This window comes from Panicum virgatum, chromosome 2N (assembly GCF_016808335.1).
Source record: "Panicum virgatum strain AP13 chromosome 2N, P.virgatum_v5, whole genome shotgun sequence".
Classification (NCBI taxonomy): Eukaryota; Viridiplantae; Streptophyta; class Magnoliopsida; order Poales; family Poaceae; genus Panicum; species Panicum virgatum.
The window spans coordinates 17,608,650-17,630,659 of record NC_053146.1 but is presented as its reverse complement, the minus strand read 5'-3'; the positions used below and the strand labels follow the sequence as shown (position 1 = coordinate 17,630,659).

The 22,010-nt window shown below is 42.6% G+C and overlaps 1 protein-coding gene across 4 annotated transcripts; it reads right to left on the bottom strand.

The window, feature by feature from the left end:
- Window positions 1-262: 262 nt before the first annotated feature.
- LOC120659898 (probable serine/threonine-protein kinase mkcB) lies at window positions 263-13,730 on the bottom strand. Of its 4 annotated transcripts, none has more exons than XM_039938162.1 (10): window positions 13,464-13,677; window positions 9,978-12,662; window positions 9,804-9,902; window positions 9,636-9,710; window positions 3,028-3,180; window positions 2,540-2,703; window positions 2,316-2,463; window positions 2,088-2,210; window positions 1,567-1,654; window positions 263-962 (listed from the first exon to the last, which is right to left on the bottom strand). In XM_039938162.1, exons 2-10 carry the CDS (start codon window positions 12,492-12,494, stop codon window positions 784-786), a joined length of 3,546 nt encoding a protein of 1,181 aa, XP_039794096.1. In that variant the 5' UTR covers window positions 12,495-12,662; window positions 13,464-13,677; the 3' UTR covers window positions 263-783. The 4 variants fall into 4 exon arrangements, with proteins under 4 accessions (XP_039794096.1, XP_039794093.1, XP_039794095.1 ...); XM_039938161.1 differs by having other exon boundaries at window positions 317-962; window positions 9,636-9,716; window positions 13,464-13,730; XM_039938159.1 differs by having other exon boundaries at window positions 9,636-9,716; window positions 9,804-12,662; window positions 13,464-13,730.
- Window positions 13,731-22,010: the final 8,280 nt, after the last annotated feature.

The window sequence follows — 22,010 nt, the reverse complement described above, 5'->3', positions numbered from 1 at the left end:
AGTTACCTATTTTCTGTAAGGGTATAAACTGCAGCACATGTACTCGTGCACGCGCCCTGAATGGGGAGAGCAAGATAAGATTCATCATTAATAAGTCGCCTCAGTTCCTGAATTGAACCGGTCAACATTGACTTCTTCACAGCCTCAAGAATACGTGAGGTGATTTTAGGGAGACTCCACAGCAGGACCAAACGTGTATGGAGAAGCTTTAGCTTTCTACACTCTTTTGTAAAGAAACATGTAGCTGAGTTCAGTCCAGGTGTTGTATGGAGCATCTATTCACAGTTTCAATTATATTACACCAAACACTGATTTCTGTTTGTGAGGGAGGACCTGCAAATAACCATTAAACAAATTCCAGTTAAAGCTTTACACATCACAACCTTCAAACCGAGTCCAGTATATATTGACGGATACAGTCCAGCCCATGAGATGTATAAATGAAGGACTAATGTTTACAGCACTCTATAACATACATGTATATGTATTACTCTCCAGCCAAAAAGAAGAAGAGGAAGAGGAAGAGGAAGAGGAAGAGGAAGAGGAGGAAGAGGAAGAGGAGGAGGAAGAAGAAGAGGAAGAGGAAGAAGAAGAGGAGGAGGAAGAAGAGGAAGAGGAGGAGGAGGAGGAAGAAGAAGAGGAAGAGGAAGAAGAGGAAGAGGAGGAGGAAGAAGAGGAAGAGGAGGAAATTTGTTGAAGAATATTGGAGCCTGGAAGGAAGTATTCCATGTTGATGAAGAAATCAACATATTGGAGCCTGGAAGGAAGTATTCCACCTGCATCTCATTTGTTTGCCTTCGCCTGATTCGCAGCAACCGACATGGCCCGAAGCCTGCCAGCAATCTCTGTGAAAGCTGGGCGCTGTGCCGGATCTGGGGCCCAACACTGCTCCATGAGCCTCCTCCACTCTGGATCACATGACGCTGGCACAGGTGGCCTCAGTGTGTTGTTTACGATGCCCCCTGCAAAAGGAATTCCAAAAGTTATTCATGTGCTAACTGCCCGAAGGAACAAAAAAGGCTAGGATCTAGGAGAAGGGATAAATTCACACATGGAGGGGCTTCTTCATCAGACGACATTGATGAAGTGTTAGAATAAATCAGGATAATCTGGGCAACCAGGGTGAAAGACGGAAGGCGGCAGACAGAGGTGCACGACAATCCATGTTTTACATAATCCCATCAAGAATTTGACTAATGAGCAGTGAACAAAAATACTGAAGCCAAAATGATGAAGATCCTAATGGTCAAGTAGTCTTATCTGCACTCTTTTTCCTTGTCAACAAAGTAATCTAGAAGTTTCTAACACATTAATTCAGTAGCAAACCCCTCCAAAAAAGCGAATTACCAAACAGGGCTAGTGCCATGGAAACAGTTTCAGCAATGGCTAGTACAACATAGGGTTCGAGCTGGCCCAAACCCAATTCCAAAATGTGAAATGAGGCAGGGTTGATGACTGGAAGACCATTTTCTCAAACTTAACAGAAGAAACATAGGAAACCATCAGGAACATTCGCAAGTTTAAAGAAACAATTCATGGACTAAATGTAGGCGATGAACTGTATACCTATAATTGCTCCATAGTGCATATTGGCATATGGTTCTTCGCCAGTGAGGATTTCCCACATAACAATACCAAAGGAAAATACATCAACCTGTACCAGAAACAAACTCAGCACCTTAAATGTAACTTTTCTATATATATATATACAACTGAAGCAGATATGGGTATTATAGCCTCTCAAGTAAATGAATATAGAAAGATAAAGGATCACCACATGTGGATGGCAAATTTCATGAACCACTTTGGAACAATAATGGGTGTTTGGTTTTAGGAATCATCTCATCCTAGATTGGATGATCAATCATGAGTTGATCCCCTAAATTTTGGTAAGATGATTCCATTTCCCATGTGTTTATACTAATCACGTGCAAATGACAACATGATGAATGGTGATAGATCAATCCATTCCATTCCTCAAACCAAACAAAAATCTGAGTGAGATAATCATAGATAACCTCATTCCTCAAACCCCGATTATTAACTGTGGATGGAAAGACCCAATCACCCAAGAATTATATTTTTACCTTCTCCGACACCTTATTGCTGCTTCCATTGAGTAACTCTGGAGCCATCCATGGGAGAGTCCCTCTCACGCCACCTGAAACCAGGGTATTTCTTTTTATTTTGGACAAGCCAAAGTCACCAACCTGTACAGAAATAATAAATTCACCGCATGAGTAGAATGTGAAGTAATTGGAGAAATATGTACAAAACAGTTATGCAATAACACTATAGATGGACGTGATGCTCACTTTACATATGGGACGTGATTGATCTTTAAGATTTACGAGCAAGTTATCACACTTCAAATCAAAGTGCACAATGTTTTTCGAGTGCAAATACTCCAGCCCAAATGCAGCATCCATTGCTATGATAAGCCTCTTACGACGATCGAGATATCTGTCCGATAAGATATCATTTTGTTACTCACAGTAAAGAATAATTGAAATAAAAAATAATCACAGGAAGCAATTACTTGTCCTTGCGCTGCAAAACATGTCGAAGTGAGCCATTAACCATGAACTCAGTCACAGTTGCCAATGTACCTCCTGGCCCATCTTTCACAACACCATAAAACGCCACAACATTTGGATGATGAAGCTTAGAAAGAATTTCAGCTTCTCGCCAGAACTCATGTGCCTAAACAACCAAGCAAGGAAAGTAAATTTTGAGACCAGGTGTCAGCCAAAGGTTAGTGTGCTAGTTTGAGCCATGGTGGAAGTGGGCACATATCAATCAGCATCTGGACATGTGGTAACATGACTAGTTTTGTAGCAATTGTTAACACATAACATTACCAAGCAGTATCCATAATAAGATCCTAATGTGGTCAAAGAGTTGTTATGCTGCAATAGAGCTGCAACCTTTCATCCAATGGCCTATTGCCACATTTTCCATTACTCCCAAAATAATGGCTATAAATCTGAAATTGCAGATGTGCAGAAGTGGTGGTTCAGAGCTTACTAGTCTTTCTAGCTCTGAAGACCGTCCTGTGAAGCAGCTTTTTTTAATTCTCTTAATGGCTACATCACTTCCCCTCCATTTTCCATGGTACACAGTTCCAAATGTACCTGAACCAAGTTCCCTAAGCTCTTCAAGGTCTTCATTCTTGATGATCTGTGAAGAGTTCCTATGTTTAGTACTCCAATAAGATGGTTCATAAAGAAATTAATCAAATGAGTGTACAGCATATCAATATACCAGGCACAACCATTGGACTTCCAAATACAAATATGCCAGTCATTGTGACTAGTTTAACAAACAAAAATTCAGAAAACAAAGAAAAAATTACACTACAAATCCTGGAACAATAACAATAGGGGATAGTATCTCATCAAGATTACTAAATTCTCAAATACTCATTATAGTCCACTGAAATTACCAGATTGGTGTGAGAAACCAAGAAAATGTTTCAGCAATGCAACTCATCAATGGATTTTTTTTCGAAGCAAATCGAAACAGTAATATCAAATAAGAAAAAATAAATTAATTTTCTCTAGCAACACAAGAGAACCATCTACCATTTTATCAAGAGAGTTATGTACAAAGAGAGACCAAAGAGGCATCTGCCTAACCCACCCAACACACACCCAGAAAGAACGTTACATTAGCGCCACCGCTAGGAATTAGGCGGCCACGATCATTAATTTGAATCTTGCCTCAGCAAAATCAAATCAAGGAACCCATGTGTATGCTTAATCTCAGTGTGTCAGGTTATCAAACTAATTCGTACAATTAAACTATAACTAGATGCTGCACTTTATAGTTACTTTACTTCCACACATGTAATGAAAATTAAAGATAATTTATTCTTTAAATATAAATACAATAAAGTTCAATAGACAAAAAGAAATTTTACATGAATTGTAGATACCATCTGATTTGTTCAGATACAACTTCACATTCATAGATTATCTCGGAAAAACAATAGTGATATTTTGTTTCTTTTACCTTTGTAGTTGAACTTTATTTGTCCTTTAAGCAATGTGCAATTGCCAAACTTTAGCAATACTATAGCTCAACACTACAGAAACAAAAAACAAAGCTACTAATGTTTGTTGTCGCTACAGTAGGGAATGATGATGCTAGTAAATTTCAGAAAACAGCAACTATTTGAGTGCTTAGTTCTGGATGCTATTTGATTGAAACAGCATCTACTATCAGTATTTTATGTTCCATAGGGTCGAAATTGGACCATCAAATGGTATCCAGTATCAGTCTTATATTTTCAGCTAGGGAACAAAACACAAAAGCTAGTGTCAGGCTTGAGCTCAACGATGTTTAGAAAAAGAAGAAATCATCCAAAATCCATATATTCAATAGCTACGAGACAAATACTTCAATATTACTGTCTCAAGTGCGTTAAACATTCACTTTGCTCTCAAGGATTCTGCTAAAGCACCTTTTCAATATTACTGTCACCTGCGAGACAAACATGATTATTTTTCCCTCAAACATGCAGGTGAGCTGGCGTCATTGCATTATAGAAGAAAAAAAGACAAAACAAAAAAATTCCACATGAGCTGGCATCATTGCTTCTCCTAGATTGGTGTCTATTTATTATTTCCATTTTAAAAGAGATAGCGTATTTAGAAAGAAAAGATAGTTGTTGTATAACAGAAAAGTTCCAGTCTTAATACATTTGAGTGTGATGAAGCTTAGAAAGAAGAGGAGACTCGATTCAATTATTGCTTAGTCACAATTACACAACCTCCTCTAAGATAGAGTGTACCTAAAAAATCAACACATATAAATGGCAATCTAAACAAACACCATCTACAGTTACAAATGAATCACCAAATAGGGTTAATAAACTAAATTATAGATGTCCAGTGTCCACCTCTCCATAACGTGTGGTACTATTAAAGTGAAGTAGCATTAGTTTGCGTGGGTTCAAGGGTAAAAGGATGCGGAGCGATCCGTGAATAGGGCAAAGCAATTGACCGCCATCCTAGCCACATCTGGAGTTCTGGACTTGCTCCTAACTGTGACAGCATGTTCTGGTACATGCCTATTTGGAAGGGGTGTTTTTTTTGTCTGGATTTGTTCTAAGTGCATAAAAGGCAGCCATTACAGGTGCCACTAATTGACCTACTAGAACAAAACAAACTTAGATGGAAATGACAATAATCAAAATAAACCTCTTCTCCCCTTGATGTGCTTGCTTCAGAGGCAACATACTTTCCAATTACTCTGAGCTTAACAAACTTGTCCTCCTTGATATGCCTACTTCATTTGCTTGGGCTGATAGGGTACTACATTTAGTGATCTTGCCCAAAAACAACCTAAAATGGCATCATGTGATGAGTAGTTTGGAATGAAGAGTTGTAGAAGAATTCTCCCCTTGAAGCCCCTATAGTTGGTGCATTGGTTGATCTCTGCACAATCGGCAAAAGCACATGGAAATGGTGCAAATGATGACCTAGAAGCTGTCTAGAGGACTTACGTGAATCATGAGTTCATGATCCTCTGTGAGGTTGCTTGTGAGCACGGGGTCAAAATCGCACACAATGGAGTACTAGAGACATGAAAAAGAACATTGTAGCTTAAGATATTGAGGGAAACTAAATTAGTGATGTTGGAGGTGCACAAAAGCAATGAAGTGAGCACACTTGGGGATACGTCGATAAACACCATGTCAAAACCTTTAGATAAATCCATTATAAACAAAGGATGTCTTCCACTCAAACAACCAACATGGTTTCAAGGATCGGAGAAGACTTTTCAATCTAGTTGCATTAGCAAAGGTTGTGGAAGTGCGCGTGCGCCTGGAAATATTTAAGGTTCTTTTCCATGCCTTCACGCTAGGTGTCATGTGCTTCAATGATTTTATAACCACAACAGGGCACGTGTGGCATAAACATTTCATTGCTATCCAACATCATGTCATCCCTCTTGGCCCAAGCCTTATTGGCCTTCCCCCACCATCTTGGCACCAACGATGATGATTTTGAGGTTTGCAACATTTTTTTAAGAGAATGAGCGGCTAAGAGAGCCCACCTAAACAACTTCATTTCTTTGAAGTGGGATTAATGATAAGGTAACTATCCTCGTTGTCGATGACGGATATCAAGGTATAAGTTGAAAGAAAGGAGTAGGAAGCCACAAGGGATTACAATCACAGCATAAACACACACCACATGATAATGAACAACCATATCAGAGGTGCACGGAACATAAAGGGGGCAAATCATGCTCCTTAGATGAGTAACCCCATCAATCATTAGTTTGAGCCACCATGCTTGCTATTTTTGCATCGAGGGAAAACACAAGTGTGCATCGAGCACAAAGACACCCTCTTCACAGACAAACACCAAGCACCTAGGTAACCAAATTCATGGCAAGAGAGGATGGCAACGGGCAAGGATTAACCTCGATCTTGAAACACTTCTCGCCATGAACTAGGTGACGGGCAATGCGTATCACCCATGGTTGGTCACGGTCACCCACAACACGACGCAAGCTTCTCAGCGAGCCAGCCAATTTAGCGCACATCGACATGCTCCGACATCGACAACCAACCAAAGAAGGCAAAACTAAGTGAGAGCTAGCAACGGCGAATACTTGGCCAATGTCCAAGGCGGGATAAAGGATGCCGACCCTCTCGTTGCATGGAAAAGTTCCTAGTCCCTAAGGTCGACCGAGGGGTGGCTCTGCCGAGTGGAGTCGTCGTAACCACCATAGGGGCAGGCCCAGCCTAGCGCACAAAATAGCGGTTAGGGCACAACCACAATGTGTCGAGGGCTGATGGCAACTCGAGGCTCCGACTAGGGAAGAGCCGGTCCCCTCCCATAGACCACAGCATGGCCTCACAAGCCGTGAGACATGGTCAGGAATAGGGGAGAGAAAACGGTTCAACAGAGATCATGGAATCCGCAGCCAGGGGATAGAACGGGCACCTAGGCATCTAGATCCAGTGGCTAGCAGCAGTGCCCGGCAGGCACAAGCGCTGAGTTGCTGCCCATGATGGAGCCCAGCTCTCCTCTCAGCTAGATCTTGAGGAGCACCACCAAAACTAGATGGAGAAAGAGGGAGAAGGGTGCATGGGGTGCATTGGTTTTAAAGCGTTAAGGCGAGGCAAGGCGAGCCACCGCCGCCTTATCGCCTAGGAAACGCCTAGGCGGGCTAAGACGGACTAAGGCGACACCTTAGGCAAGGTGAGCCACCACCGCCTTGTCGCCTAGGCGACACCTTGAAAACATAGATGGGGTGGTGCTTATGTTCCTCAAAGCCCACCGCCACCGGAGCCAAAGTCGACCACGATGACGGCAAGGAAGGGAGCAAAGAGGGGCGGAGGTAGGAGGTCCACAACAATGTCACAACTCACAAGAGCATCAAAGATGGCTAAGTTGGGAGGAGTTTTAGGTTTATAACCTAAAAGAAAGTGATAATTCTGAAACATGCATCATAACAATTTTTTGTGCAACATTTTTTTTCTTGAACACGCAGGAGGGCTACGTATCATTGTAATAATAGAAGAATATTTTTTGTGCAACATCATGTCATACACATTGGCCTAGGACTTGCCAACTCTCCCATCACCATCTTGACACGCACAATAATTATTTCTAGGTCTAGCTATTCGGCATAAGGGCATAAAACATTGATAACTTGTAAGCACTTTTGGGTTTACATCACAAAAGAAAGTGATAGCAAAAAGCTGATGGAACGTCATTGTCTTGGCCGCAACGAAACTTGTACAGGATCATGCCACACATTTTTTTCTTCCAAATTTGGTGAAATGGGGAGGGTTCTACCTTATTTTACCGCCTTAGCACACAATTGGATATCTTTGTAGGTTTAGATACCATTAATTGACCTACCAAGTTCAACAATACTTAATACCTCATCTCTAACTTAATAAATTTGCCTCCCCTTGATCTTCTAGTTTCAAGCCAATTTCTTTTAGGCTATAAACTTGGACCAACGCTTGAGCTGGTACTCTTTAATAAATATGTCTAACATTTATACATAACCACTTCTCTATTCTTTGCAGGAAAGCTCGCTCTGCAAATGTGATAAAGCATGGATGAACAAGTCTTGGGGGGTTAACATCTTACCACTAGGTAGCATGAATATATGGTGGAATGGGGAATATCATACCCAACACAATGAGATTAGAAAGGCTATGGTGAATGGCTATGGAAATTATGCCTATTTGGAATTTTTAGATGACGAAGGGGTTAACATCTTACCACTAGGTAGCATGAATATATGGTGGAATGGGGAATATCATACCCAACACAATGAGATTAGAAAGGCTATGGTGAATGGCTACGGAAATTATGCCTATTTGGAATTTGATAACATCACTAATTGGAACAAGAAAACACCCAAAGGGAGCAGATGAGATATTCCACCCATGACATGCCACACCTTTGCTATGCACAAAAAAGTCATGATCCAATGTATGGACATATGGTACCATTTATGCTCCACAGTATGGATCTCGAAGCCATCATCAGCGATGCGAAAAGGAGAAGAAAAACATTGTGCAATCACATTGCCACCTTCGCTGCAGCTAACACAACGACATTGCATTCTAATTTCAACTTTTTGTTTAAGCATCATGCTTGCCATGATGAACTTCCTCTTATCAACTATCAAGCAAGAAATCTGGGGTTACTTTGGCAAAAGAGGATATGATATTGGATCTCACAGGAAATCAAAGGACTTTACAAGAAGGGACTTTACTTCACTGTTTCCTAATCTAATGAAATGAAAGGAGTCTAACTGAACAAATATGTTTGACCAGCAAATTTGTTCAGAAAACGATCTATTATCCCTACAAACATATTGAGACTTTTTGGGCTAGAATAGTTCTGAAAAGTTCTTTTCTGAGGGGAAAAACCCTTAAAAGTTAATGAATGCTGTTTCAAAGGGACTTTTTTTTTTGCTCGAACACGCAGGAGAGCTGCGTATCATTGTATTAATAGAAGAGAAAGAGTCATACATAGACCCAAGCACAGACACACACCTGAACCCACTAAATGTTTCAAGGGACTAGAGCCATAGAACTGGGATAAATGTTCCAACCACTTTGGTTTTGGACATTAATTACAAAAGGAAGGAAATGATAAGAATATGCCAAGAGTGGGTTTGACCAGTGAGAAGATCATTAGCCAATTTATGGGCCAGAAATGGCATATATTGAGTCATATGTATAACAAAAATCATCACAAAGTTTAAAATTGAAATGAATTCTATAAAAGAGGATTGGACAAACAAGATGGAATTTACTCTTAACGAGAATCGAATTTTTTCTATTTATATAGTTGGATTTAGCAAATTACATATTATAAAGCAGAAAGTCACCGGATCCATTGTTTTAGCTAAAATTTTCAAACTTTTCTGCTGCCTACTTTCTACGTTTCGACTTGCTCTGGAGTTCACTCAAGCCAAAAAAACATGCTAATTAGCCCACATACAGATATATGTCGAATACAAACACAAGCATGAATCAGCACAGGCAGATAGTACTTCTAGAATACAACCAAGCGCTCCTAATATGTAAAAGGAAATCACAACCAGGAAAGTGCATAAACTTCTCTGCAATCAAAAACCACTTATACCTGCAAGTATTCAAAATCAGTGTCCTTAAAGGAAGCATCCATGACTGGTCCAACAGCTTTAGCCTCTTCAGTCTTCTGTTCCTAAAACCATGTAAGCAATCTCATAGTTAATGATTATCAACATCACAGAATAAAGGACACTTCAGACTTCTTTCCAGACATGCATACCTCAAAATCAGGATGAGGTGGCATCATTTCACGCATATTTGTGAAAGGATTATCAACTTGGAACCCTTCAACATTCTTCATTGCCGTTGGATTGTCAATCTGTGATGAGATAAAACCTGGTGGTGAAATGCTTGGATCAACATTGGTGCGGGAAGCTACTGTAGGCACTTCCACCTGAATATCATTCTGAGGAGCTGAATTCTTCACATTAGTTGTATCATGCTCCAAGTAATCAAAGGGATAAGCTCCCTCCTCAATCTTTGCCAGATCTTGGGTCTCATCCTTTTGTGGAAACTCGTTTTGTGCAAGATTTCTGAAGAATGACCACCGCTGGGGTTCATAATTAGGCATGTTTAAGCTATGGACAGGATCAATGAAAGGACTGGATGATTGTGCTGCAGAGTTAGCATTGGCAAAGAAATCAGAAAGAATGTCAGGGGAGGTCCTTTGTGTAGCACCAGGAACGTCTCTATTCTGTGTGCTGGAGATAATAGGTTCGTCATGGGAAACATCCACAGAGCTGGTGGATGGTACAACAGGATCACATTCAGCATCAGTTGGGAGTGTTGGCTTTGGAGCATCCCTACTAATATGATGTGGCATAGAAGAATGAGATCCTGGCTGATTATGTGCTTCTACATCTTGAGAGGTTTCCTCATTGTGTCTACCTCCTAGAACCTGTTCAGCTGCATGGGCAACTTTCTCTACATTTCTACCACTTGTGTCATCGGAGGACCTCTTTTCACTAAGCAGCTGCTCACTAAATGGCGAAGTTTGTTGTACAGTATTGGTAAATTCTTTCTCAAACTGTATCAGACTATCATCTACAGCTGGATCATTCAAGTTTATTGCATGGGCAGCTATATTTGGTTTTTCAGTCCCCTCAAAAGCAGAGTCAGTATTTTCTACAATGTATTCACTTGCAACACCAGACTGTGATTGACGAATTAGAAATTCAGGATTAAGTGAATCCTCAGATTTAGATAGCCGGTTCAGAAATCCTGCTTGCTCCCTTGGAATCCGCTCAGAATGAAAGACTCGCCCAGGGTGAGGAGGCGGATTCTTATAGCTGTGATCTATCATGTCAACCTGAAAGTCAGAACAGCCAGAGGCAAAAGCTCCACCAGAGTGCCGATCATCTTCACTGATATCTGAACCTTGTGTCGTCGACCTAGCTCTTAGTGCAGTACAAGTCTCTAGGCTCTTCACACTGTCACTTGGTTGAAGAGAAGATGTTACACCTTCTTGAACAGAAGCAGTAGGGGGGACTCCTGAAGCAGATGAATCATTATGCGCCATATGACCACTCAGATTTTCAAGCGATTGAAAGTAATCTAGCTCATTATTTTGATGAGGCATGTTACCAAAAACCTGTTTTTGCTCCTTCGTTGATGTTTCCTTCTCAGCATCCTGATAAGCTTGTTGATCAAAAGATCGCTGTGAAGCAGTTCCTGAGAAAGGCGCATACTGGGATGTATATCTATAATCAGAAGGTGCAGATAGAGGAATAGATATCTGGCCCTCAATGTCATAAAACCCTTCACTGGTAGCAGTATTAGCATAACTACCCTTCAGATTCTGCATCCCATGGCTATAGTAAGAGTGCAAATTTTCACTATTGTCGCCGGATACAGCAGAAGGCATTGGTCTTGAGAGCATCTCTGAAGGCGCAAAAGTCGCATGCAAATTTGAACTATCTCTGCTTGAGTTTACCGGCCTACTATCAATATTGAGATTAATGAACTGATCGAACTCATTGATGGACGGATTTACTAAACCCTGCCCACTTGATGAATTCGCAGCTATTCCATCCATCCCATTGATGGCAGCAACATACTGGATCCCAGAATCACTATCCATACTGCCCAGGCTGAAACTCATATCATCATATTCGATAGAGGAAACGAGGAATATCCTAAGCTTCTGGGACCCATCCCCATTATCAAGGAAACCGCATTCTTCCATCATGTTTCTCAAATCTTCATCATTTGAAACTGAGATCAAGGCATCAAGATCTTCACCGGGTAACTGATACTTGATAGCATGAGGTTGATTATAGATGGCTGTTGTCTTCTGTTTAAGCTCCTGCCAGGAACTGTTCCTACTAATCCGAATTATATGTGTCTCACCACCGACATATCTAAGCTTTCCATCACTTGGTCGGGGTAATATTTTACCCCCGAAGCTGCAGAGAATTTTAATTGTTCTGGAAGTTTCTGATGCCTCGGAAGAAGCATAGCCACGGGACAATCCCTGACTACTTCCACCACCGGATAGAACTCGTGAAACTGATGTACCTGACATGTGCCTTCTTCTGTTTTCATTTTCAGAAAAAGGTTTTCTTTCAGTCTCATTTGTTTGATGAGTATCTGATGTCAAAAATATTGATGCATCAAATCTAGTCTCTGGTCCTGTTCGATGGGCACCAAGGCCTACTCTAGAATCTTTGTGACCAGCAACAGAAGTGACATTCTGATTATGAGGCATACCAGGAACAAGATGCTTCTTGGGTATAGCTCTCATAAATTCAAGAGAGAACTCCTCCCCGGTCTGAATTGAGTAATTAAGGACAGGCTTAACATTGCCTGCAACAGGGTATTCTGGAACGGGATAACTGGTGCATGCTGAGCTTGAGGATCCATGCACCGAACCTTGGGCTGCAGAGCGAACATCATCTTTTCTAGGTTCCATCAAGCTTTCTTGGCTACAGTATATGGATGAAACAGGATACACAGTTCATTGCCATGCTATCCATTTTGCTGATAATAGTCCATTTCCCTCTATCCTTTTTTATCAGGTAAAGCGAAGCAACGTGCCAGTAGTTGGAGAGCACAGAGCACCTAGTAAAAGAAGTTCAACCTACAGCAAAAGAAAAGCACACAAGGTTATTGTTAACAAGGATCATGAGACATAAATACCAGTCTAAGTGTCTAGGTCACAAACAAACACCGCATTGTGTGTGGCAGCAGACTGAGTACTCTGGTAGAGCATGAATTGCCGTGAAGTTATTGATGATAAAAGAATACTCAGCCAAAAACTACAGCAGCATGACAAACTTGCAAGCTCTAAAGCTCTCCCATGTATTAGCAACTAAAGCATGAACAAACGCTGCCGGTGAGAATATGCTGATGACTAGCAGCTCTACCCACAGATTGGTTGAGGGTTTATGATAAGATTATCCTAAACTGAACGGCACAACAGAAAACCGGGATAGTGCAGTAAGGAGGTACTGGTCGACAAAACCAACTAGATACCATTTATCGCATGAGTTCGAGTGTGAAAATCAGATGGTCCATAGCACACCCACTAGGATTCCAGCACGCCCAGCGCGGCGGTGCTGACCGTTCCGACCGGCGAGAAGCCTGTTCCCTCAGCTTTCCCACGGAAGATTTCGTCAGTAAACCGCACCGAGCACCCTACTCGCTGCCCCCCGAATTTTAAAACTTCCCCCACGCGACAGTTATTAGGTCCCCCAGGAAAGCAATCGGGCAGACCGGAGGACCCGGCAAGCTCTCCCCGTGAGCTACGGAAATGGTAAATTTGTCTCACGATTGACACAGCTGACAGCAAGAGCAACCAATCCGCTACCGGGCGCACGCGGCCAATCCAACGCACGTGAAGGCTTGGGATAATCGACCGAGGCTCGGGAGAAGGACTGACCGGCAGGCGGGAGGACGGGGGCGGGCCCGGATTCGCGGCTCCAGCGGCAGAAGAAGACCGGGCCGGCGCGGCGACGGGAGCGGCGGCGGCCGGGGCGAAGCGGCGCGGGCCCGGGTGCGGGAGCAGCTAGGGTTCGGATCGGAGCGGCGGGGGGGCTCGGCCGGATGAAGAGGCGGCGACGGGCCGGGGGGAGGTTGGGGTTGGGAGGGAGCGTGTAGAGGAGGGAGGAGGGGGAGGTGGGGGTTTCAGATTGCAGCGGGGGAGGAGAAAGGGGAAGGAAAGGGAGGGATGCTGACTTCACGCGGGCGGCGGGGTGCGCTGTGCGGCGCGAGAGCGGGGCGGGGGAGGCCCCACCCGAATGATGTGGCGTGCCCGCCGCGTCACCGCCGTCGGGTGCGGGGTGGGGACGTGGCGCGGGGCGCTTATCTGGAGGGTGGGGCCAGCTGGTAGAAGTCGAGCGGAGGAGTTGGCAGAGATTGGAGGGGCCCGTCTGGAGCAGCCAGCATGCCCGCAACCCAACCGGCAAGGCAAGCAACGCAAGCGGAGAGGTAGGCAGCGGTGTGGTTGGGTTGGCGGCGCGTCACCCGTCTGGATGGTTTCGTTACGGGCTTTCTTTTGTCACGTACCGCTTGTTCCAAGGTCGCCAAGATGCTTTTATTCTTTTTTCTATTCGGAGATGAGGTGTACCGTGTACGGTTGCTCTGTTGTTTGATTTGATACATGTGAATCGTGATCCTCCGTTATCAGAAATTTAACAGATTTGTTTTTTAGTATTACCAACCAAATGATATGTTATGGATAATAATTAACAACCAGATGATGAACTCATCTTCCTTTTTCACAAATACTCCCTCCATTTTGATACATATAACGTCAGTAGTGTAATTAAAAATATATATTTAATAACATATGACGCTGCAGGTCAATTCCAATACGGTTGTCGTATTTGCCCTTGATACCTACTATGCTTTGCCTCTCGTGTTTCTCGATTCTCTCGATGCTGCTTGTCAAGGGCACAACATATTGGCTTCGCACGCACAACATTAAATCGCAAGGACAAAAGGGTAACTTCAATTGCCTCTTTAATTTTATCAAACTGGTCTAAAAAGTGAAAAGTCATCTGTACGCGAACGCGAACCAAGATCAGAACATTAAATGTTTATGAATTCATTGTCAAGTAAATTTTCGGAACCTTGAACTTATCCTCAAAATCGAGATGTGAAGTGTTTTTGGAAGTTCCTTCCAAAGTTGGGTGAAAATGCTTTAGAACTTAAGGGTACGAGGACTCCCAAACAATGGCGGAACCAGCACGCGGTAGTTCTAAAACTACCTTAAGTTTTGTGATTCTCTTTAGTACTTATTAATAATTTAACAAACTTTTGCATAAAATATGAAAATATTAACATATGTACTTGTTAGAACTATTCAAGATTCAAATCTTGGTTCCGCCACTGCTCCCAAAAGGAGGCTCAAGGAAGGCAGAGAACAACTCTGGTGCTACCGAGCGACGCCAACCCCAGGATTAGATTTCGACACACAAGATCAATATGGTCATGTCCAGTCTTACACAATTTATGGATAACTGCCTGAATGAAATTCTCTGTATCAGACTTAGCATAAAGCTAAAGTGAAGTGTAATTTGAAATAGATATAGTACATAATATTAGATACGCTGGTACTAATTTTGTTCTTAACTAACATAAAGTATTAAAGTGAGTCAAAGATAAAAAGAGAATTACCAGCCAAAAATGTGCGGCTACAGGTCAAACAACTTTGACCCCGGAATTTCCAAGCCTACTAGCCAAGCATTAGGAGTTTAAATTTATTAATATTGCAAAATTTTAAAAGTTTGTCATGTCATGTCCACTTGAGTAGCTAACCTGTTACGATGGGTATAGATTAACGTCGTATGATGTTGCTGCTGCTATTATTATTATTATTATTAATGATGGGTATAGATTAACGTCGTATGCTGCTGCTGCTATTATTATTATTATTATTATTATTATTATTATTATTGTTGTTGTTGTTGTTGTTGTTGTTGTTGTTGTTATTGTTGTTGTTGTTAATATTATGCCTTCTGCGTAGAAGTCATCCAAATTGTAAAAAAGAAAAGAAATGACTGCCAGACCAGCCATCCCTTTGTGGCACATCATTAATATTTGCACAGCAAATATATCCACAGGCCATATGATTGGAGGCATAAACATATAGAGTTGAAATTATCAATTCTACCTTTCCATTTCAAATTGTAGGTTATTTTGGCAAATCTAGGTACAAAAATTATGCTATGCATCTAGATAAACATTATATCGTAATACACGGAAAAAGTTTGTATCTAGATTTGTCAAAACAGTCTACAATTTGGAATAAAGAAACTAGTAGTATTCTAATCTATGAACATGCTAACTGTTTGATGGACAAATCTTGCACAAGCTTCCAAGTAGAAGGACGTGTTGCTCCTAAGTGAGCTGTCGGGCGGAGCTGGTGACGTGGCGGTCGGGGTAGGGCTCACGCCCCCCACGCGCCCGCGGTGGCTAGGGTGGAGCTCGCGCCCTAGGTGCTGCACCGGCTATCAGCAGTGCCCCAACCCCGCGCCCTACGTGCCCGTGCCGCCGGTTGCCATGTGTGAGCCGGTCATAGGAAGGTGACGAAGGTTGGGGAAGATGAAGACCGAGGAAGGAGCGTTGCCGGCTCTGCTCCTGCCCGTGCCCGCCACTACTAGACCCGTGCGTCCCCCGCACCGCCACTTGAGGCCTGTGCGCGTTCCTCCTCTTAGCGCGCCCGCCTGGTCTGTGCAGGGCTGTGTTGGCATAAAGCGGGGCCTGGGTGAAATTATAAAATAAGACACTGTAGACTAGCGAAACAGAACAATCAAAACATGATACAAATTGTACCTTTTTAATTTTAGTTGCATAATATTTACTTAAATAGCTTTATTATTGTCGTGGTCCTTGAAATAAAATATTCAATGGTACTTAATAAATCTTTTCCAAGATGTCACTCTCAAGCCATATCATGATCAAATCATTAAGTGTGATTTGTGGGAGTCATATTTTCTAGATCGATCGGTAGAAGATATGACTTCAAGCTATCTTTATATACCATAGAACACGAATGCGTGAGCACGAGTTGTGACAGCATGAAGATGAATCGGCAGCTGCCAAGACTCGAGGGCAAATAGGTAAGCTAGCAGACCTTTTTGGCCAGGAGGGTGCGTCCAATATCTATCAATTACATTTAAGAATAGTAAAGGGTCTTAAAATTTAGCCCAGATAATCTAAGTGCCGAGTGCTAAAAGTGCCGTGCCCTAAAAGGATATGGGTCTAAAAGGATATGGGTCAAATTGGACTGCTACCACCTCTAGTTACACTTGGACCCGCTAGTTAGAAATAAAAAAATCTATAGTTAATAATTGCTAGGCTAATGAGCTTGATTGTAATACACTACAGAAAAATTTCGGGGCCCCCAAAAAATGGGGGCCCTGTGCGGCCGCACAAACCACACCCCCTCCTGCTCGGGCCTGGGTCTGCGTCCCGCACGTGGGGGGCACACGCTGCCGCCAGGTGGGGAGGGACATGCAGCCTGCTCTGCCCCGCTCACACACAACCTGCGCGCCGTACCGCTCCCGCGCATCTACCATGCAGCACGGCCACTGAGTCGCGCCTGCGTCTGCACCTGCATGCGACTGGGCCAGGTGCTAGTGCACTCGCCTGCATCACGCCCTGGCAGCCTGGAGAAAGATCTCTCTCCTCCCTCCCTCTAATTTCCATAGAGTTCTTGGGTAGGGGGGCCCGCCCCTAGGCTGGCTCTGCCGCTGACCGGGCCTGCATGTTCGGATAGGCAAACGACAAGAATCAGACAGAAGTGCACCAGTGTCCTTCCTCCTAATGAAATATGGTGGAAGTGTCGTATTTCCGTGAGAGTGAAAGAAACCAGAGCAATAGAACATTTCCCGAGCAGCAACAACACTGAAGGATTCCCTAGGGACTCTGCATGAGATGTGAAGATATTGAGTTAGTGGCATCCATCAGATCACAGTTCAGTTAACTACCGTTGTCTTGCAGGGGTGGATCCTGTATGGGGGCACTGGGCAGGAGTGCTCAAGCCCTCCTACCCAGAAACTTCATGGAAAGAAGAAGAGAGGAGGGAGAAGAAGAGGAAAGAAGGGAAGAAAGAAGAAGAAAGGGGGGCTGGAGGAAGGAGAAGGGAGATAAGCCCCCCAAATCGTAGATTCTGAATCTGCCGTTGTTGTCTTGGACTCTTGTCAGAGACCAGGGGCAGAAGGCGGAAACAAACAAGCGAAAAGGTCCTAGTCGCTATCTGAATTATTGTTGTGAATTGGACACATCTCAACCCACGACAGAGAAGAAAATATGTAGTTCTTCCAGAGTTCACTAGTACTGAAAAGAAGTTACTAGTTGGTTTCTAATATTCAGTTTCCCTCAAATCTTTAATCAGAGATCACAAATTGTTCAAATATTTGGCTAACTCTATATGCTTTTCTGATATAGCTTTGCAGACTGTCCACGCCCACTGCTAGAAAAACTCACATTCGTCCGCGGCCGTTAGTACCGGTCGCGGTTTCGGCCGGTACTAACGTGCCAATTTAGTACCGGGCCAAAAGAACAGTGCTCATGGGAGCCGATTAGTACTGGCTAGTGGCTCCAGCCAGTACAAAACCGCTCCACCGACAGTGGTCCGCAATGGCTAGCGACCATTTAGTACCGGCTGGTGGCTCCAACCGGTACTAAATGGCCCCCATGAAATTTAATACCGACTGGTGGCTCCAGTCGGTACTAAGTGGGGCGCTTTAGTACCGGCTGGAGCCACTAGCCGGTACTAATTCGCCCACTATAAATTCACCCCTTCTTTCTCCCCGAGCCTGAGCCAGCCATTTCACTTAGAGAGCAGCTCGAGCTCGGTTCCTCTCTCATTTTAGAGTGGTGCCGCCATTTGATCTTTTTTTTTGTGTGATTTGCACTCATCCAAGTGCACCAAAGGTTTCTAATTTCAACATCTCTTCATTGATGATCTTTTTGCTTCGTTTTATGCTCAATAGTTAGAGAAATTTGTGATTTATAGAAATAGTGTAGATGAGCATGATTTCTTTGATTTATGCAATGATTTGAGATATATAGAACCGATGACTTGAATGTTGGAGTAGGTTTATTGGCTAGGTTGAATGTCGATAATTTATAGACATTTTTTCAATGGATTTTTAGAATGAGACGAGTATGTGGTCGGTGGAAATTTTTAAAATGAGTTTAGATAGTTCATATGATTTACTTGTATATATGATCATATGAGTATAGTAGAATTTTTTATATTATGAATGGATTATTTTGACACTCTAGTGATGTATTTATTCAGGCTCACATTGAAACCATCTAGAAGCTTAAAAAATCTTTATTTCGAAGTATACGTTGTTAATCTCCTTTTCAACAGTGATGGCACTACATTTCGGAGATACACGATGCGCTATAAGGACGTTGCCAATGGGCTGGTCGCAACACCAGCACGTGCGGTTAATACGAACACAACATTTGGCGCAGTCAGCGTGGCCGTTGTTGTAGTGAGAGCATATCAACGAGCATGTTGCCTGTGCCAAGTGATGCGTTCCTATCAACCGTAAATATTGGTGTTGCGACTAGCCTATTGGTGACGCCCTTGTACCGCACCGTGTCCCCCCCGAAAGGCAATGTCATCACCACAGGGTTGAGGTTACCGACATATACATTTTTTGAAATAATTTTTTTTCTTCTAGATGGTTTCTGGATATTGAAAAGAGTGTTCGCCTAAAACTAAAGGGTGTCAAAATAATTAGGAGTTATAGAGATTTATTTCAATTAATTAGAGATTTATATCAATTAATCTATTCAGATTTTTCTGATTGATGATTAATGTGATTTTGCATTGTAGTTCACAGACACTTACCAGTAAGTGTGAAATGTAAATGAATTAGTGTTGCTATTGGGGCATTAGTCACATCGTGCTTGCTCTGTCACAGCTTTTTCTAGACCCTTCATTGTGTAGATAGGGTAAGGTCAAGACCGACGAAGAATAAGGGCTTAGACAGAGCTGTGACATAGCACGGCACCCAATGATGACTAATGCCTCAATAGCAACTCTAATTTGATTACATTTCAGACTTCATGGTAAGTGCCTGTGAAACTCGAATATGAGGATATAATGATGTACATATTTTAATTATAATTGTGAGAGTAATTATTAGTGTTTTGTATATGTTTTCATTGTTATTTGTAAGAGTAATTAATGTGATCATTGTAATTGTAATAGTAATTAATATTTGCATTGTAATTGTAAGAGTTTTTTCAATCAATTTGAAAGTTAATGTGATTTATTTCAATTAATTTATTCGAGTTTTATTGTACTTGTAAGAATTTATAATGTTGTGAAAAATAAAAGTGTTTTCCAGTAAAATATGGCTTCAGCAGCTGGAGGGAGTGGCGCCGGTGGGGGTGATCGTTGTCCTTCTGGAGAGAAGGGCACAACTCCAGTAGGTCGTCGGTCCAAGAAACCTAACGCTTTTCATAGGGCAGCGCTCCATTATTTGGAAAAAAGAATATAGAGAATATGTGGAAAGGGGCGAGGAACCTCCGTTTGATCTTGAGGATTTGTTGCGGCGTTACGGTTCGTCACCACCCGGAGGTTCCAGCTCCGCCATCTTCTTCTGCACCAGCAAGAAATCCGTCAGAGCATTCTGCGTTCCTACTCCAGGACGGTTGAAAACCTATGTGTTGTTGTGCGAATTTTTAAGTTGCATGTTGGTTGTTGGGATGTTTGTGTTCGTTTTCGAAGGCAATCTATATATGTGTTGTTGACTAAATCATGCTAGATGGTTGAAGACTTATGTGTTGTTGAATAAATTGTGTTGGATATAATAATAATGTTCGTTATTACAAATTTGTGAAGTTCTTTTCCATTGAATGAAATTGCTTATCCAACGAGAATATATTATTTGTAGATGGATCGACAATGGATGTACGGCCAGTGGTGCACAATGGCGTGGATTAATGGTCTTAAAACTTTCCTCAATGCTGCTGAGACCCACAAGTCGTCGAAAAATTTCATGTTCTGTCCATGCCACATTTGCAGAAATCAAAAGAAGTTCTCAAAAAGACATACTCTACATGTCCACCTTTTTGAAAAGGGTTTCATGGATAACTATACTCTTTGGACCATGCACGGTGAACCTGGAGTTCCGATGGAAGACAATGAAGAAGATAATGATGATGATAACATCCCAGACTGGGCTCAATTGTATGAAGCGGGTGCCTTTTAAGATGAACCAATGCATGAGGCAAAAAAAATACTGCAGAAGAACAACAACCACCTGATGAACTAGGTCAGGTTTTAGTCGATGCACACAGAGACGCTGAAACTTTGAAGGAGTCAAAGAAATTTGAGAAGATGTTGGAGGATCACAGGAAAATATTGTATCTAGATTGCAAGCAGGGGTTAAAAAAATTAGGCACCACACTGGAAATGCTGCAGTGGAAGGCAGCCAATGGTGTTTCCGATAACGGATTTGAGGAGCTACTAGGACTTGTAAAGAAGATGCTTCCAGAGGGGAACGAACTGCCCCCTACAACTTACGAAGCCAAAAAGGTTGTTTATGTACAGAAGATTCACGCATGTCCTAACAATTGTATCCTTTATCGCGGCGAATACGAGGAACTGGATGCATGTCCTGTCTGTGATGCAAAGCGGTATAAGATCAGGAAAAATGATCCTGGTGGTGTCGACGGTGAGCCCGCAAAGAAAAAAGTTCCCGCTAAGGTTATGTGGTATTTCCCGATAATACCATGCTTGAAGCGCTTGTTTAGAAACAAAACAAACGCTAAGTTGATGTGGTGGCACAAAGAAGAGCGGAACCAAGATTGGCTGATGAGACACCCTGCAGATGGGTCTCAGTGGAGAAACGTGGATAGATAATTCCCAGATTTTGAGAGCGACCCAAGGAACATAAGGTTTGGTTTAAGTGCAGATGGAATGAATCCATTCGGTGAGTGGGGTAGCAGTCACAGGACATGGCATGTGACCCTTTGTATGTTTAACCTTCCTTCTTGGCTATGCATGAAGAGGAAGTATATATTGATGCCGGCGCTTATTCAAGGCCCCAAACAACCTGGCAACGATATTGATGTGTACCTAAGACCATTGGTTGATGAGCTTTTATTGTTGTGGAGGAGAGAAGGTATACGTGTTTGGGACGAGTGCAAACAAGAGAATTTCGACCTCCGAGCATTGATTTTTGTAACCATCAACGATTGGCCTGCACTTAGCAACCTGTCCGGTCAGTCAAACAAGGGATATCAGGCCTGCACCCATTGCTTAGATGAAACCGATAGCTTGTATCTGAAAAATTGTCGGAAGGTCGTGTATATGGGCCATCGTCGATTTCTTCCCCTCAAACACCCCTTGAGAAGGAAAGGGAAACATTTCAAAGGGAAACCGAAAACTTGTGCTAAGCCTATGTTCCGTGACGGAAGGCGTGTTTTCTCGATGATAAAGGATATTCAT

What these genes read in the sequence shown, in the direction of transcription:
- LOC120659898 (XM_039938159.1), bottom strand. Translation starts at nt 12,494, where the DNA reads ATGGAACCTAGAAAAGATGATGTTCGCTCTGCAGCCCAAGGTTCGGTG. An exon ending in CTTCAGAGCTAGAAAGACTA is followed by an intron (nt 2,704 to 3,027) that starts GTAAGCTCTGAA and finishes TTGGTTGTTTAG; the next exon opens with GCACATGAGTTCTGGCGAGA. An exon ending in GTTTTGCAGCGCAAGGACAA is followed by an intron (nt 2,464 to 2,539) that starts GTAATTGCTTCC and finishes CTTATCGGACAG; the next exon opens with ATATCTCGATCGTCGTAAGA.